General features: G+C 38.9%; 1 protein-coding gene across 5 annotated transcripts; it reads left to right on the forward strand.

The window, feature by feature from the left end:
* The first annotated feature begins 778 nt into the window (after positions 1–778).
* Positions 779–13223, forward strand: LOC113544637 (deoxycytidylate deaminase). Of its 5 annotated transcripts, none has more exons than XM_053232253.1 (7): positions 779–2987; positions 7606–7699; positions 9319–9412; positions 10596–10728; positions 11255–11371; positions 11805–11901; positions 12715–13219. In XM_053232253.1, the coding sequence occupies exons 2-7, from the start codon at positions 7644–7646 to the stop codon at positions 12767–12769; spliced, it is 552 nt and encodes a 183-aa protein (XP_053088228.1). In that variant the 5' UTR covers positions 779–2987; positions 7606–7643; the 3' UTR covers positions 12770–13219. The 5 variants fall into 5 exon arrangements, with proteins under 5 accessions (XP_053088228.1, XP_053088227.1, XP_053088231.1 ...); XM_053232252.1 differs by lacking the exon at positions 779–2987 and adding an exon at positions 3361–3437; XM_053232254.1 differs by lacking the exon at positions 779–2987 and adding an exon at positions 3412–3432 and having other exon boundaries at positions 12715–13220.
* The last annotated feature ends 1878 nt before the right edge of the window (positions 13224–15101 follow it).

Below are 15101 nucleotides of genomic sequence, written 5' to 3' on the forward strand. Positions count from 1 at the left end.
ACTGACTCAAAAAGGAACCCGGTGTCTGGGCAGCACCAGATAGTGCAATTATAAATCATTGCTCATCCACACTTGTATGCTACAAAGTCAGACAGAACTTAGAGTGTTGAAATTATGACATGTATGATTTCAGCAGCAGTATGAGTCAGTCATTGCAAATGGTACATTGTGCACCTTGTTACATCCTGAACCCAACCCAACCCAACCCAACCCATGGTATCTCTGCACTTTTAAATATTACTTTCCTGTTCCACACTTTTACTCCAGAGGAATTAAAAAGGTGAGTGTTGTGATTAGACACTCATTGTTACACCCTAAACAAATGAACAAGTCTCTGCATATTTGCAATTTTCCAGAAGATAAATGACCATATATGCATTTAAATAACACTTCCCTGTTCCACATTTGCACAGAGGTGAGTTTTACCTGGGCTGATCTGTAAAGAATGCAAAAACTCTTGTAGTTCAGTTCAATTCAGTTCTATTAATATATTCAATTCAATTCAATTCAATTTTATTTGTATAGCACTTTTAACAATATACATTGTCACAAAGCAGCTTTACAGAAATAAATGGATTCACAAAAAATATATTGTAAATATGTGAATTTATCCCTGTGAATTTATCCCTAATGAGCGAGCCAGTGGTGACGGTGGCAAGGAAAAACTCCCTGAGATGATATGAGGAAGAAACCTTGAGAGGAATCAGACTCAAAAGGGAACCCATCCTCGTCTGGGTGCAACGGATAGTGCGATTATAAATAAATCCCTTCTATTATTGTGTACTATATGGACAAATAGTGCAATTGTGCAACCAATAAATTCATCACAGTTTTTGCAAGAAGTCCGGTTGGTTAAAATCTATCCACTGTCCACTGATGGAGTCCTGAGTATGAAGGTGCTTGTGGCAACCGCAGCTGCAAAGCCACTACAGCAATCGCAGTCCCAAGCCATTACAGTACAGCTCCCCATATGTGATCCCCAAACCATCTCCACAGCCCCCAGGTGGCCCTATCCAGAGCAAACCAAATGGTTGTTCAGGCCATCCATATGGGGCCCCAGCAGCAGCGAGCGAACTGAACCGATGAGAACTCCAACCAGAAGTAGGGCATCAGGATGGGTCAGGCAGCGAGGAGGAGCAGAAGGGGTATCAGGATCAGTGGCATCTCAGACGTAGCATGTGTAGCTCGACAGAGAGTGAGTGAGAGAGAGAGAGATGGAGAGAGAGGAAGAGATTATTAGGTAAGCTTTTGTCCTCTAATGGTTAAGCACAATGTACTTTGCATGCAGAGTGCAAGCAGGGACTCCGGCAAGACTAGCTATGACAGCATAACTAAAAGAGAGAGCCAGAAGCTAACACAGACATGAGGGCACCCTGGGACATAAGGCAGCCAGCCACTCCACTGTCGACAAACCTGTGTGAACGCGTGAGAGTGGGGGGGTGACATCATCCAAACATCCCAGTTCACCACAACACTCTATGCCTGTGAATCCTCCAGACCTGCCCCTGTACCTAAGAAAAAAACTATTCACAAAAGGCTTGACTAAACAAATATGTTTTCAGCCTAGACTTAAACACTGAGACTGTGTCTGAGCCCCGAACACTAAGAGGAAGGCTGTTGCATAACTGTGGGGCTTTGTAAGAGAAAGCTCTACCCCCAGCTGTAGCACGCACTATTCGAGGTACCAACAAATAGCCTGCACCTTTTGATCTGAGTAGGCATGGCGGATCATAAAAGACCAAAAGTTCGCTCAGGTACTGCAGCGTGAGACCATTTAGCGCTTTATTGGTCAATAGTAGTATTTTATAATCAATACGAAATTTGATTGGGAGCCACTGCAGTATGGATAAGATAGGGGTGATGTGGTCATATCTTCTGATTCTAGTAAGGACTTTTGCTGCTGCATTCTGTACTAACTGGAGCTTGTTTATGCATCTACTGGAACATCCAGACAGTAAGGCATTACAATAATCCAACCTAGAGTTAACAAAAGCAAAACTAATTTTTCTGCATCGTGTAGTGACAATATATTTCTTATTTTAGCAATATTTCTGAGATGAAAGAAAGCGATCCTAGTTATATTATCTACATGAGCTTCAAACGAAAGACTAGAGTCAATAATCGATTACAATTATATAATCAGAAAGCTTACTTCTAACTGCATGTGGTTCTAGTACAAGTACTTCTGTCTTGTCAGAATTAAGTAAGAGAAAGTTAATATGCATCCAGTTTCTAATGTCTTTTACACATTCCTCAACTTTATTAAGCTGGTGTCTGTCATCTGGCTTTGCTGAAACATACAACTGTGTGTCATCAGCGTAACAGTGGAAGCTAATACCATGTTTACGGATAATTTTACCCAGAGGTAGCATATATAGAGAAAAGAGCAGTGGGCCTAAAACAGAGCCTTGCGGGACACCAAACTTTACCTTAGTATGAGAAGAGAAGTCACCATTTACGTTTACAAACTGATAACGATCAGTCAAATAAGACCTGAGCCAGGAAAGGGCCATTCCCTTAATGCCTACTACATATATTGCTTTTAACAATACATATTGTCGCAAAGCACCGTTAAAGAAATCTAATGAACAAGCCAGACGAGACAGTGGCAAGGAAAGACTCAATATGACATCGTGAGGAAGAAACCTTGAGGGAAACTGACTCAAAAAGGAACCCGGTGTCTGGGCAGCACCGGATAGTGCAATTATAAATCATTACTCATCCACACTTGTATGCTATGAAGTCAGACAGAACTTAGAGTGTTGAAATTATGACATGTATGATTTCAGCAGCAGTATGAGTCAGTCATTGCAAATGGCACATTGTGCACCTTGTCACATCCTGAGCCCAACCCAACCCATGGTATCTCTGCACTTTTGCAGTGTCTGCACATGCATTTAAATATCACTTCCCTGTTCCACAGATCTGTAAAGAGTGCGATATCTTTTATAGTTATCTGGAAATCAAAATTACACCAGCGGCAAAAGGTAAGTGCTTCAAATCAACATTATTATTTCACATTTGTATAACACTCAACAATCCAATAAAGATAAAGATAACAGATAAATCATTTCTCCTGATACTCTCCCTACCTATGTACCAGCATTGCAAGTGGAGACTTTGGATGTTTTGCTTAGAAATAATTTTACGGATAATTTAAGGATTCTTTAAGCCTGCTGCCTCCCAAGTTTATTGCTCACTAAAACAAGTATAAAAAAAAAAAAAAAAAAAAAAAAAGATCCATGGTGTTTTTTTTTTTTTGTTTGTTTTTTTTAGTCTATGCTAATTAGTTCTCTCAGGTGACTAATCAAGGGTAGTTTCAGTCTTCCTTAAGGTGTGAATTGTGGGCAGGGCCTACTAAGATATATTGAAGGTGTATCTAGCTCAATATTCAGTGTGCTTTAAGTTCTATCTTGAATTTATTCTCTACTGGTAAGGTAAGTCTCTGACTTTGCGTACTATCTACTTGACTCAGTTGGATCTAGATTCTTGCCACTAGAATTGTTGTATTGTTGAATTGTTGTATTGTTGAATTGTTGATTCTGTTGTGGCGTTTGGAAGTGTCTGTTAGTCTATGCTAATTAGTTCTCTCAGGTGACTAATCAAGAGTAGTTTCAGTCTTCCTTAAGGTGTGAATTGTGGGCAGGGCCTACTTAGATATATTGAAGGTTATCCGCTACCGGTCAGAAACATAATTTGCAACAGTTAGACACACACTAAATTTATCAACTTTATGGTGTATGTTTTGTTTAGTTAAATACTACACATTCCCTCCCAATCTTTATTTTTATTTTCACTAAGCCACAGACATGTGCCTCAAACCAATCTCTGTTGTTGCCTCTCACAGACCCAGAAGCTTTCATGCACAAGCCAGAGGCCGCAATACCAGTAACCTCATCTACCCTCCTCTGTTGTCTCTATCTCAAACAGTGGTGGTTGGTGGGCTCTGGAACTGCCAGTCTGCTGTAAAGAAAGCTGATTTCATCTCAGCTTTCGCTTCCCATTACTCTTTTGACTTTTTGGCACTAACTGAGACCTGGATCTCTCCACAGAACTCAGCTACACCGGCTGCCTTATCCTCTGCTTATGCTTTCTCGCACACTCCATGAGAAGCTGGCAGGGGTGGTGGTACAGGTTTGCTGTTGTCTCGGAGATGGTGCTTCACACCGCTCTCCCTTTCTCATCTCAACATCTCTTCCTTTGAATTCCATGTAGTTACAGTTACGTCTCCAGTCAACCTTCTCATCGTTGTCATCTACCAACCTCCTGGTCCCCTTGGGGCCTTTCTTGAAGAAATGGACATGCTTCTCAGTCTTTTCTCTACTCACACCCCTCTTACTGTCCTTGGAGACTTCAACCTCCCTGCTGACAAGCTCCAGTCCTCTTGCCTTCTCCCTCTTCTCCATTCCTTTTCCTTAACTTTCAACAGCTGTCCTCCTACACATAAAAGAGGTAACACCCTGGACCTTGTCTTCAGTCGCCCCTTTCCTACTTCAGACATCTATGCTACCCCTCTCCACATCTCTGACCATCTCTTGGTATCCTTCACCATCACCCTCCCTATCCTGCCTAAAACCACCAGCCATCTATATTTCTCTCCCACTCGTAAAAACCTTCACTCTATCTCCCCTTCCTCCTTAGCTTCCTGCACTCTATCATCCCTTCCTGTCCCTGACTCCTTTTCCTCCCTACCACTGGAGCTAGCCACTGACACTTTCCTCTCCTCACTTTCCTCATCCTTGGACCTCCTCTGTCCTCTAACCTCTAAACCCAGGAAGATTTCCAGCCCTACTCCTTGGCTATCGGATGTGCTGCGCAGTAATCGGAGAGAATTAAGAACAGCACAGAGGAAGTGGAAGAAATCGCAACTCGACACAGATCTGGTCTCCTATCGTGCTCTCCTGTCCAAATTTTCATCTGAAGTGACTTCTGCTAAGACTGCCTTCTACAAAGAAAAGCTGGAATCCTCTGCACAAGATCCTCGCAAGCTCCACAACATCTTTTCACTGCTCAAACCTCCGGCTCCTCCTGCTCCATCCTCTCTGACTGCTGAAGACTTTGCCACTTTTTATGATGAGAAGATTGGAAAAATCTGTCGGACATTCACTTCTACTCCTGCTCCTACACTACACACTGAGGATTCTCCTTCTCATTCGCTGACACAGTTTTCTAAACTAACAACGGAAGAGATCCTGCAAGTCATCTCATCCTGCAATCCTACCACCTGCCCATTGGATCCCTTCCACAATGCTCCAGACCATCTCTCAAGACCTCCTCCCCTTCATCACCACTATCATCAATGGCTCCATAACATCTGGTCATGTACCAACTTCATTCAAAAGAGCAAGAGTTATTCCCATCCTGAAGAAAGCCTCTCTAGATCCCTCTGTCATCAGAAACTACTGACCGGTATCACTTCTCTCTTTTCTTTCTAAAACCCTTGAACGGACTGTCTATAATCAGCTGTCTTGCTATCTCTCACAGAACAACCTCTAAGATCCCAATCAGTCTGGCTTCAAACCGGCACACTCCACAGAGACTGCCCTTTTGGCCGTCACTGAGAAGCTACATGCCGCTAGATCAGCCAAACTGTCTTCAGTTCTCATCCTCCTTGACCTTTCAGCAGCGTTTGACACGGTGAACCACAAGACTCTCCTATCCACCCTCATGAGCCTAGGAATTCGTGGTACAGCATGGCAATGGTTTGCTTCCTACCTGGAAGATCGGTCATATCAGGTGACATGGAGGGGATCCACATCTGCTCCTCGCACTCTCCACTGGTGTTCCACAAGGCTCAGTACTTGGTCCTCTCCTGTTCTCCCTCTATACTCGATCTCTTGGTGCGGTCATATCCTCACATGGGTTTTCATACCACTGCTATGCAGATGACCCTCAAATCATCCTCTCCTTCCCTCCCTCAGACTCTCATGTTTCTGCTCGGATATCAGCTTGTCTGGCTGACATCTCATCATGGATGACAGCTCACTAGCTGAAACTTAATCCCACCAAAACTGAACTGCTATTCATCCCAGGTGATTCATCCCCATCTCAGGATCTTGCAATTTCCCTAGACAATTCTCTGATCTCGCCTTCGGTTACCACACGCAACCTTGGGGTAATCATGGACAATCAACTGTCCTTCTCCTCCACATTTCTAATCTAACACGCTCATGTCGATTTCTCCTTTATAATATCAGAAGAATTCGTCCATTTCTTTCCTCACAGGCCACACAGGTGCTTGTTCAGTCCCTTGTCATTTCAAGACTGGACTACTGCAACTCACTCCTGGCAGGTCTGCCTCTGAGCGCCATTTGTCCTCTGCAACTGATCCAGAATGCAGCTGCACGATTGGTTTTCAACCTTCCTAAATTTTCCCACACCACCCCATTGCTGCGCTCCCTCCACTGGCTTCCTGTAGCTGCCCGCATCAGATTTAAAACACTGATGCTCGCCTACAAAGCCAAAAACGGGCCAGCACCCACTTACCACACCTCGAGCGCCACCACGCTCCCTCCGATCCTCTAGCACTGCTCGACTGGTCCCACCATCTCTCAGAGTACAAGGAAGGCATGCATCGAGACTCTTCTCTGTTCTGGCACCAAGGTGGTGGAATGAACTTCCCCTAGATGTCCGAACAGCTGAGTCACTGACAGTCTTCAAACGACGTCTAAAGACTTACCTCTTCATAAAGTACTTAAATTAGCACTCTCACACACACACAAAAAAAAAAAATCACCTCCCCAACAGAGTTTTTGGACTGATGGTATTCCTAGTTTGTGACCTAGCGAGCCAATATCAGAATATATTTTTGATAGACTTCAAAGCACTATTGTAAGTCGCTCTGGATAAGGGCGTCTGCCAAATGCCATAAATGTAAATGTTTACGGCTGCTAACTGGATCTACGTTAGAAATATCCCAATCTGGTGGCCATTCTTCTAAAATGAATTCTAAATCTAATTCAAACAGAGTTTGTTGTTTGTCTCCATTATGGAAATTATTAAGGTTTATGATCTGCATATTAGATTTACGCTGGATGCCCTTCCTGATGCAACCCTTTCTATTTGGGGCTCAAACTCATGATCCTGAGATTAAGAGTCATGCTCTACCAACTGAGCTAGTTATTATATTAATATCAGCATCTGTTTACTTGCTACATAGCTTTCCATCAGGTAATGACTGACAATTGGTCAATGGATTATACTTTCATAGTGACACTTCAAGCCATAATTAAACAAAACAGTTCAAACTAGTGATTCTATTAGGTTTGAAAATGGCTGCTTTATTGGATTATGTTTTGTGAAGAAATATAGTCAGTCTCTCCAAATATTTAAATGGTAGGTGAGGCATGACAAACATTTAATGAAAAATGGCAATGAATTATATGTGCAGTAAATGTAACAGTAGAAAAAAAAAATCAACAAAGTTTTATATCTCTTAATGGCTACGAGGATTGTAATGTCAATAATGAAGTGAAAAAAAAAAGGAGAATTCTGTTGCACATTATGCTATATGGTAAATAAATAAATAAATAATGTGTGTGTAATATTTAACTTTTCCAGTAGTACAGTAAAAGTTATATACTGTATATATCTTTTTAAATTCAGGATCAGCAACTGTGTTTTCAAAGCCAAAGAGTGGTGTGATGTCCAGCAAACGTAAGCATAACGAGATAAATGGTGATCCAGTGCCAGATAAACAGTAAGTGTAGGAAGTTTGTTATCCACATTAGAGTTTTGATTTGTGTTACTAAGTAGATGTACTTCAGTAATAAACGCAGCCATGAAAACACTCTTTTCAAAGTAGACATTTTAGATGGAAGTGTTTCATCAGCTGTGCCTGTAAAGGCCAGTTCAGACAGCCCACATTTCTGAAATCGTTTTTGGCACGTATGTGTCATGTACTTCAACTGCATTCCTTGTCATCCAACATCTAAATAAACACCACCTCTGAGTTTATCCTTCTGTGCTTGTTTTACATGTCCAATTTTAATATTCAAATATCTGTAAGAGTTTACATAGACAAATAGATAAGTATAATATGCAGTCATTCAGCACTTATATTATTTAGCAATTAAGGGTTCCCATGTTATCTCTATAAGAACAACTATTCCTGAATTAGAGTCCAGAATAATCCAGGTTAAATCCTGAGGTAGAACATGTTTTATTTTATCTATGGTAAAATGATGTAGCATTACAATTTCACTTCACTGGAGCTAAGAGGCCCAAACCTGTTGTTCAACAAGGCTGTGATGGTCAGTTGTCCACATACTTTTGGCAAAATAGTGTACCTCCAGTGCAAATATCCACTTCAAATTTATACACATAATGTGCTTTGACTTTGTATTTATAAGTACGAACAAAAAAGTATGTATTCATAAGCATAAACAAATATGTTTAAAAAAAGATATGATAGAAAAAAGTATTCAGACTCCAAAAATTACCAATATTAGTACTTTTTTGCAAATCTGTTGTTGGCAATTACAGCTTTGAGACATTTACAGTAAGAAATAATTTGCTACTTGAAGCGCTATAGTACAATTTTGGCCCGTTCCTTTTCATATTCAATTTTCCAAGGTTACGAGTGTCCCACTGATGGACTCCCAGTTTTAAAATCCTCCATAAATTTTCAGTGAGATTCAGAAGTCAGGAGATTGGCTAGACCATGCAAGGCCTTCTTATTATTTATTGTGGCTGTATGTTTGGAGTCGTTGTCTTGTTGAAACATCCATTTTCTCCCCAGATTCAGTTTCTTGGCTAATGATATTAAATTTTCCTCTAATATGTTCCAGTACATCATTCCATTCATGTTTCCTTCAATGACATGTAATGTGCCAGTACTTTTTGCAGAGAAGCAGCCCCATATCATGATGCTCCCATCACCATGCTTCACTATGGGCACTGTGTTCTTGGGATCATACGCGCAAACCTTTTTTCTTCAAACGTGACACAATTATTAACTGCTAAAAAGGTCTATTTTTGTTTTCTCAGACCAGAGTATATTGTTCCAAATTTACACTCACATCTCATTGCGTGATGTTTAGGAATGGAGATGATGCAGTGCAGTCCATTGCTTATTGTTCTCTGTGTAACTGGTGTTCCTGCTGCTTTCGTGCTGTCCTGCAACTCTTTTCAAGTGACTGTGTGCTTCTCTCTTGCCTTCATCATCATAAATCTTCATAAGTACAAAGTCCGAAGACATGATATGTGTAAATTTGAAGTGAATATATATGCATTGGAGGTATATTAAATAACAAACAGAAAAAAAGGGTTCAAACACTTATTTCCCTTAAATGTAACTTGATCTCTCTTTCCTCACAGCCTCTACAAGGCAGGTGGACCAAAAGATGATGATATATATTTCATGGCTGTTGCCCTCCTGTTTGCTAAGAAGAGCCTTGATCCTAACACAAAGGTATCAAACACTTTGTCCTAAATGCTGCATGGGTGTCCAGTCTTTCTATATCTTTTTTTTTTAACCAAACGGTGTAGCTCGGCAAATTACCCATAATATTCCATGTTAATGCTGTTTCTACTGCCAGGAGAGCCATGTTTTAACCTAATACTCATACTGAATTTAGTTACTTTTCATGGCCAGGTACGATGTGAGCCACGCTAGAGCACTTGGGCGAAGCTAGGAATCTTAGATTGATCTTAGATTGTTATAACACACAGATGCCCTGATTATTAAGCAGCCAAGCGGATATAAATAATTTAAGCAAAAAGTTTTAAAAGAGTTTTAAACAGCTACTCAATGTTTCAGACTCATTTTTATTTATTCACCCACAGTACCATTTTCTTATCACTATTTAGCCTGGCCTTACATTTCCTCCCTGTAGTTCAAGTTAAAATATATTATTTTCTATTTGGGGAAAATCTCACATGGCTTCTTGTTCACTTCCTGTTTTGAGCCATACATAGGATATAACATAACGGACATGAGTGCCCTGTTTAGTGTTCTGATGTATATTGTAGAAAATGTGCAACTGCTTGTCCACGATCTGGTGATATTCGCTCAAACGCCTCTGTATTTTTGCTATAAATTAAAGTATTGGCACCCATTTGCTGTGTTTTAGAGAGCATGTGGAACAAAAACTGTAAAATCACTGATTAAACTGAGTGCTACTGATCACCTAATTTCATCTGTAGAACATTGTGACGTGGTACAGCGTTCATATATTTTTTTGTGCAGCTTCTGTTTTGTTAAAAGGTTTTTAAAAATTTTTACCGACATCTTCACAAGAAAGAGAACTTGGGAAAATGCGTAGAATTTCTTCCCATATTCGAGGATCCATTAGAGTCATCAGTTTGCTTCCTTTTCTACTGTGTTGTGGTGATACACACTTCTGTATTGATTAGATCTACAATCTCTTTCGTATTTGTCACCAACCTACTAAAAATAGTCCCTGTCTGAATTTTGCACCTTCACAGGGTTTCTTCCGTTTTTACTTTTATTCATGGAAGGTCTGAGGTTCAGAGGCTGATGATTGTTAATTTTGATCTTTTTATGTAAATTTGACAGGTTGGTATCAGTTTCTCCAACTTTCTTCTCCTTCCCTTTTTCTGAAGATGATTTAATCTAAACTGTTTTTGTGTAGGTGGGTGCATGCATTGTAAATCAGGAAGGGAACATTGTGGGTATCGGCTATAACAAAATGCCCAATGGCTGTGAGGATGAGTTCCCCTGGGAGCGTAAAGCTGAAAACAGACTGGAGACAAAATATCCATACGGTGAGTTATACCACTGCAGCCTGCTTTAAAACGTTGTTTCACTTTATTCTTTTAGCTGTAGCCCAGTGTGAAGTTTCTGTGGCTGACATTTTAGTGCCTCTGTAGTGCTTGTTTAGTCACTTGACAGGGTTTTACTCCTGTTCTCTACTCAGTCGTACTTTGAGTAATGAAGACATAAGAATATTTTTGTTGGCAAACATAACTAGCTAACTAGCACTGTATAGCGTTTTGCAGTGATTGTCTTCCCCTAACTAAGTGACACAGTAAATAGTCAGATTGATGAGCCACCTTCTTTAATTTTGGCTAAATCCTTTAACCCAAATAAGGCTTTTAACTGATAAAACTGATAAAATGTTTTAACTCTAAAACTCTATAATTTATTAACATGTCTATAATACAATTAGAGCAGCGGATATTTACATGAAAACCATGATTCCTACAAGACTCAAATATCCCCAGACCTTACAAACTGCTGCTTTATTTATTTCTATAATCTAAAAAATATTATTATTTATATTGGTAACAGTGTGCCATGCGGAGCTGAATGCCATCATGAATAAAACCTCTATGGATGTGAAAGGATGCACCATTTACGTCACTCTGTATCCCTGTAACGAGTGCGCTAAACTCATCATCCAGTCAGGTAATAGCAAACACACACACTCCTACATAAATACAGCTTTATGCCTGTTATACACTAGTCTGCAATATTCTGCATGCATTTTACACAGGTTACAATGTAAATCTGTCTCGTAGCAAAGCTTTTTTTTTTTTTTTTTTTACTGCTTTGTTACATTTCCATAGTCTATATAGTCTATTCAGGTATGTAAGCTGACTCAACAGGAAGTTTATGGAAGTTACTCGGATAAATGACTTACCTAGTTAGCTAGCAGTTAAAGAGCTGACTTTTCACTTATAATGTCTGGTTGTGTTTTAATCTAAGCTCGGATGATAGTGAGCAGTTGTCAGTAAGAAAATGTGCCTGTATTAAAGCTGAATCCTGAACGTGTGTGTGTGTGTGTGTGTGTGTGTGTGTGTGTGTGTGTGTGTGTGTAAAATCACTATTTCCACTACAGGTATAAGACATGTGGTTTATTTAACAAATAAATATCCAGATACAGAAGAGACACAGGCATCTCAAAGACTGCTGGATGCAGCAGGTATTACACAAAGGTGAGTCTCCAAAAGGTTGTGTGCCTGTGTGTGTGCCCGTGTGTGTGCCCGCACGTGTGTGTGTGCGCGCCTGTGCGTGTGTGTGCAAGCACGTGTGTGTGTGTGTGTGTGTGTGTGTGCGCGCACATGCCTTGCCACAGAAAAAAGAGCATTAATTAACATTTATGTAGAAAATCAGTAGGAGACACACCTCTTTTAAATGTAACACATGGAGAATAAAAGCAAGCACATCTGTGATGTTTTGTTGTCAACTTTTTTATTTATTTATTTATTTTTTTTAACCAAGCCATGTTTATCAGGTTGCTAATCAGACCAGAGAGGGTAAATTAAAACGAAAACATCTATGATCTAAGTCTGTGAAAACTCTAATGTCTTTTGCCCTGTAGCTAGTATCTGGTCTGATAAGCTGCCTTCAGGTAAATAATCAAAATATTTTCAAGTACTTGATTCAGTGACAGATTTATGGTTTATGATGTTCACCTTAAATAGTTAGAAAAAATATTCATGGTATGACAAGTCACTGATGTTCCCAGTTTGTCTACTGAGAAAAAGAATACCTTGTTGCCTGATCAAGTGGAGGAGATGTTGTATATTTAAAAAGGGTGAAAATGTGGTTTTGAATGTCCGCTCTGTATTTTTTAATCAGCCCTTTTACGGGTCAGATTCATAGACTCGTACTTGGATGCAGTACAGTGACATAATTACAGCAGTCTAGGCACTGAATGTGACTATTGATTTATTTTTCCTTTATACTGTTGTAGACTCATAAACATGAGAGTGGTGATTGGTTTCTTTTTTGTTTTGTGCTTTTAGGCAAAGGAATGATCCCTGTTCCTTGCTGAGTTCCATCGATTCCTCTGCTGAGTGAAAAAGACCAAGTCTGTGCTCTTCACCACTGAAATACTGAATAATACTGAAACATTTAACATTCCTGAAATATTGAGGAAAAATCCCAGTATATTCAAAATGAGTTAATAGATGATAATAGGTGAAAACTGCTTAAATACTGCAATGTAACTGAAAAATTTTAACTTTAATTAACTTTAAATCTTAATCAAACTCTTAAATTAACTTCTGATTTGTTATCTTTTTGGTGGGGGAAAATTAAGATCACTATATTACTTATTTCACATACTGCTTTCTGCCTTTTCTTTCAAATTTCTTTCAAATTACTGGATGTTAATTTGACCTAAATGAATAGCCAATTTAAATAAACATGCATTATACTTATATACATATTTAATGTATGTAAGTGTATGAAATATACTACATCTTCATGTTCTTCATATTCAGAGTAGGGTTATGCACATGCTTAAGTGAATTTTCTGAGTTTCACATTCATATTATTAAAATCACCTGTGTGAAGTTAATGCCTCTGAAGTTGCCAGATTTTTCTTGAGTAGAAGTGTCCAAGACAGTGTTTTTCAGTAGGATCTATATCACCACCTTTAAAATCAGGGTTAGAAAATGAAGAGAGAAGAAGAAAATAGCATCTTGTGCTTTGCTGTCAAATTTAATACATGAAAACAAGAGACAAATTCAAAATGAAAAATGAAAAAGACTAATACAATGTATGAAGGAGAAGATGGATAGAACTGATATAAATCTAATAGGAGTCTAGTATATGGCCAATATATTGCTGTATGAATAGTCCTAGTTGTAATTATCACATTAATCACTGCACATTTGGATTAATTTAACAAAATGGTTTCCATTCTCATTATTCAGCAGCTCATAAAAAAGCGTTTGATTCGACACGTGCAGAATTTAATAAAGCCAGTCATAAACTTGTAATGTTTGTGGAGGCTTTGTGGAGGCTTTTTATAAATTACAGTTTTATTTCACTATTTTTAGGCTTTGTAATTAATAAAATAATGCCAGTGTTTTGTTTTTTTTGTTGCACTCTCCTGTAAAGAAAATGTGCCCATTGTTTAAAGTATAAGCCGACCGAGCGTTCATCTACCATGCTTAAAGAGAAATTAGGTTCATTCATAATTTCATCTGAGAAAAAGTTCAGTCGTTGAGATATGCAATGTCTCTGATTAAGATGCCTCTCCTCCGATGTCCTCTGAGAGACAGAAATCGACTTGATTTCAAGATCAGAATTATGCATAACTAAGACACACTTTGTACTCAAAATACTCAAAGCATTATACTCAAATTCTGTTCCACTTGCATAACTCTTGCATAACTTCTGAATAGTCCTTAAGTCTGAAGTTCCAATATTACCAATTTTCAGTATTAAATCCTAACTAAGCAGGCTTAGCTTAACTCTGAGTATGGCCCATTATCCCATACTACCCTCTTAAAATATAACATCAAACTATACAGGAAAATTGCAATTTAGAGGAACTAAAAAAAAAAAAAAAAACTCAATGTCTTGGAAATTTTTCAGAAACTGTAATTGCTATGCATTTGTGTGCCAATTAGTGATAAAAACAGTAATGTCAGTTCATTAGAGGCAACGGAAAGTTGAAGAAACATTATTAATCTGGGATATGGGTTTATGATCTGTAATACAAAATATCATTATATTAGCACTATATTAACAAAATACCGTAAATACTATGTACAAATATGTACAAATATCCTGCGATCTTAATTCCTGATCACTCTGTATTTTTCACATTTATTCTACAAAGGCTAAGACCATGTCCTGAAAAGTATTAAATCTGAATGTTGGTGCTTCTCCTTTAGTTCAATTCAATTCAGTTCAATTTTATTTGTATAGGGCTTTTAACAATGGACACTGTCACAAAGCAGCTTTACAGAAACAAATACATTCAAATTAAATTAAACCATAAAAATAAATATATTGTAAATATGTGAATTTATCCCTAATGAGCAAGCCAGAGGTGATGGTGGTGAGGAAAAACTCTGAGACGATATGAGGATGAAACCTTGAGAGGAGCCAGACTCAAAAGGGAACCCATCCTCATCTGGGTGACACCGGATAGTGCGATTATAAATAATTCCCTTCTATTATTGTGTACTACATGATCAAATAGTACAATTGTGCAACCAGAAAATTTGTTACAGTTTTCACATGAAGTCTGGTTAGTTGAACCTTTCCACTGTCCTCTGATGGAGACCTGAGTGCAAAAGTACTTGTGGCAACTGTAGTCCCAAAGCCACCACAGCAATCGCAGTCCCAAGCTATCTCAGTACAACTCTCCATATGAGATCCCCAAATCATCTCC

Source organism: Pangasianodon hypophthalmus, chromosome 3 (assembly GCF_027358585.1).
Source record: "Pangasianodon hypophthalmus isolate fPanHyp1 chromosome 3, fPanHyp1.pri, whole genome shotgun sequence".
NCBI classification, from domain to species: Eukaryota; Metazoa; Chordata; class Actinopteri; order Siluriformes; family Pangasiidae; genus Pangasianodon; species Pangasianodon hypophthalmus.

Coding starts and splice junctions, on each gene's coding strand:
- LOC113544637 (XM_053232253.1), top strand. CDS start 7,644: ATGTCCAGCAAACGTAAGCATAACGAGATAAATGGTGATCCAGTGCCA. Junction 7,700..9,318: donor GATCCAGTGCCAGATAAACA/GTAAGTGTAGGA, acceptor CTTTCCTCACAG/CCTCTACAAGGCAGGTGGAC. Junction 11,372..11,804: donor TAAACTCATCATCCAGTCAG/GTAATAGCAAAC, acceptor TTTCCACTACAG/GTATAAGACATGTGGTTTAT.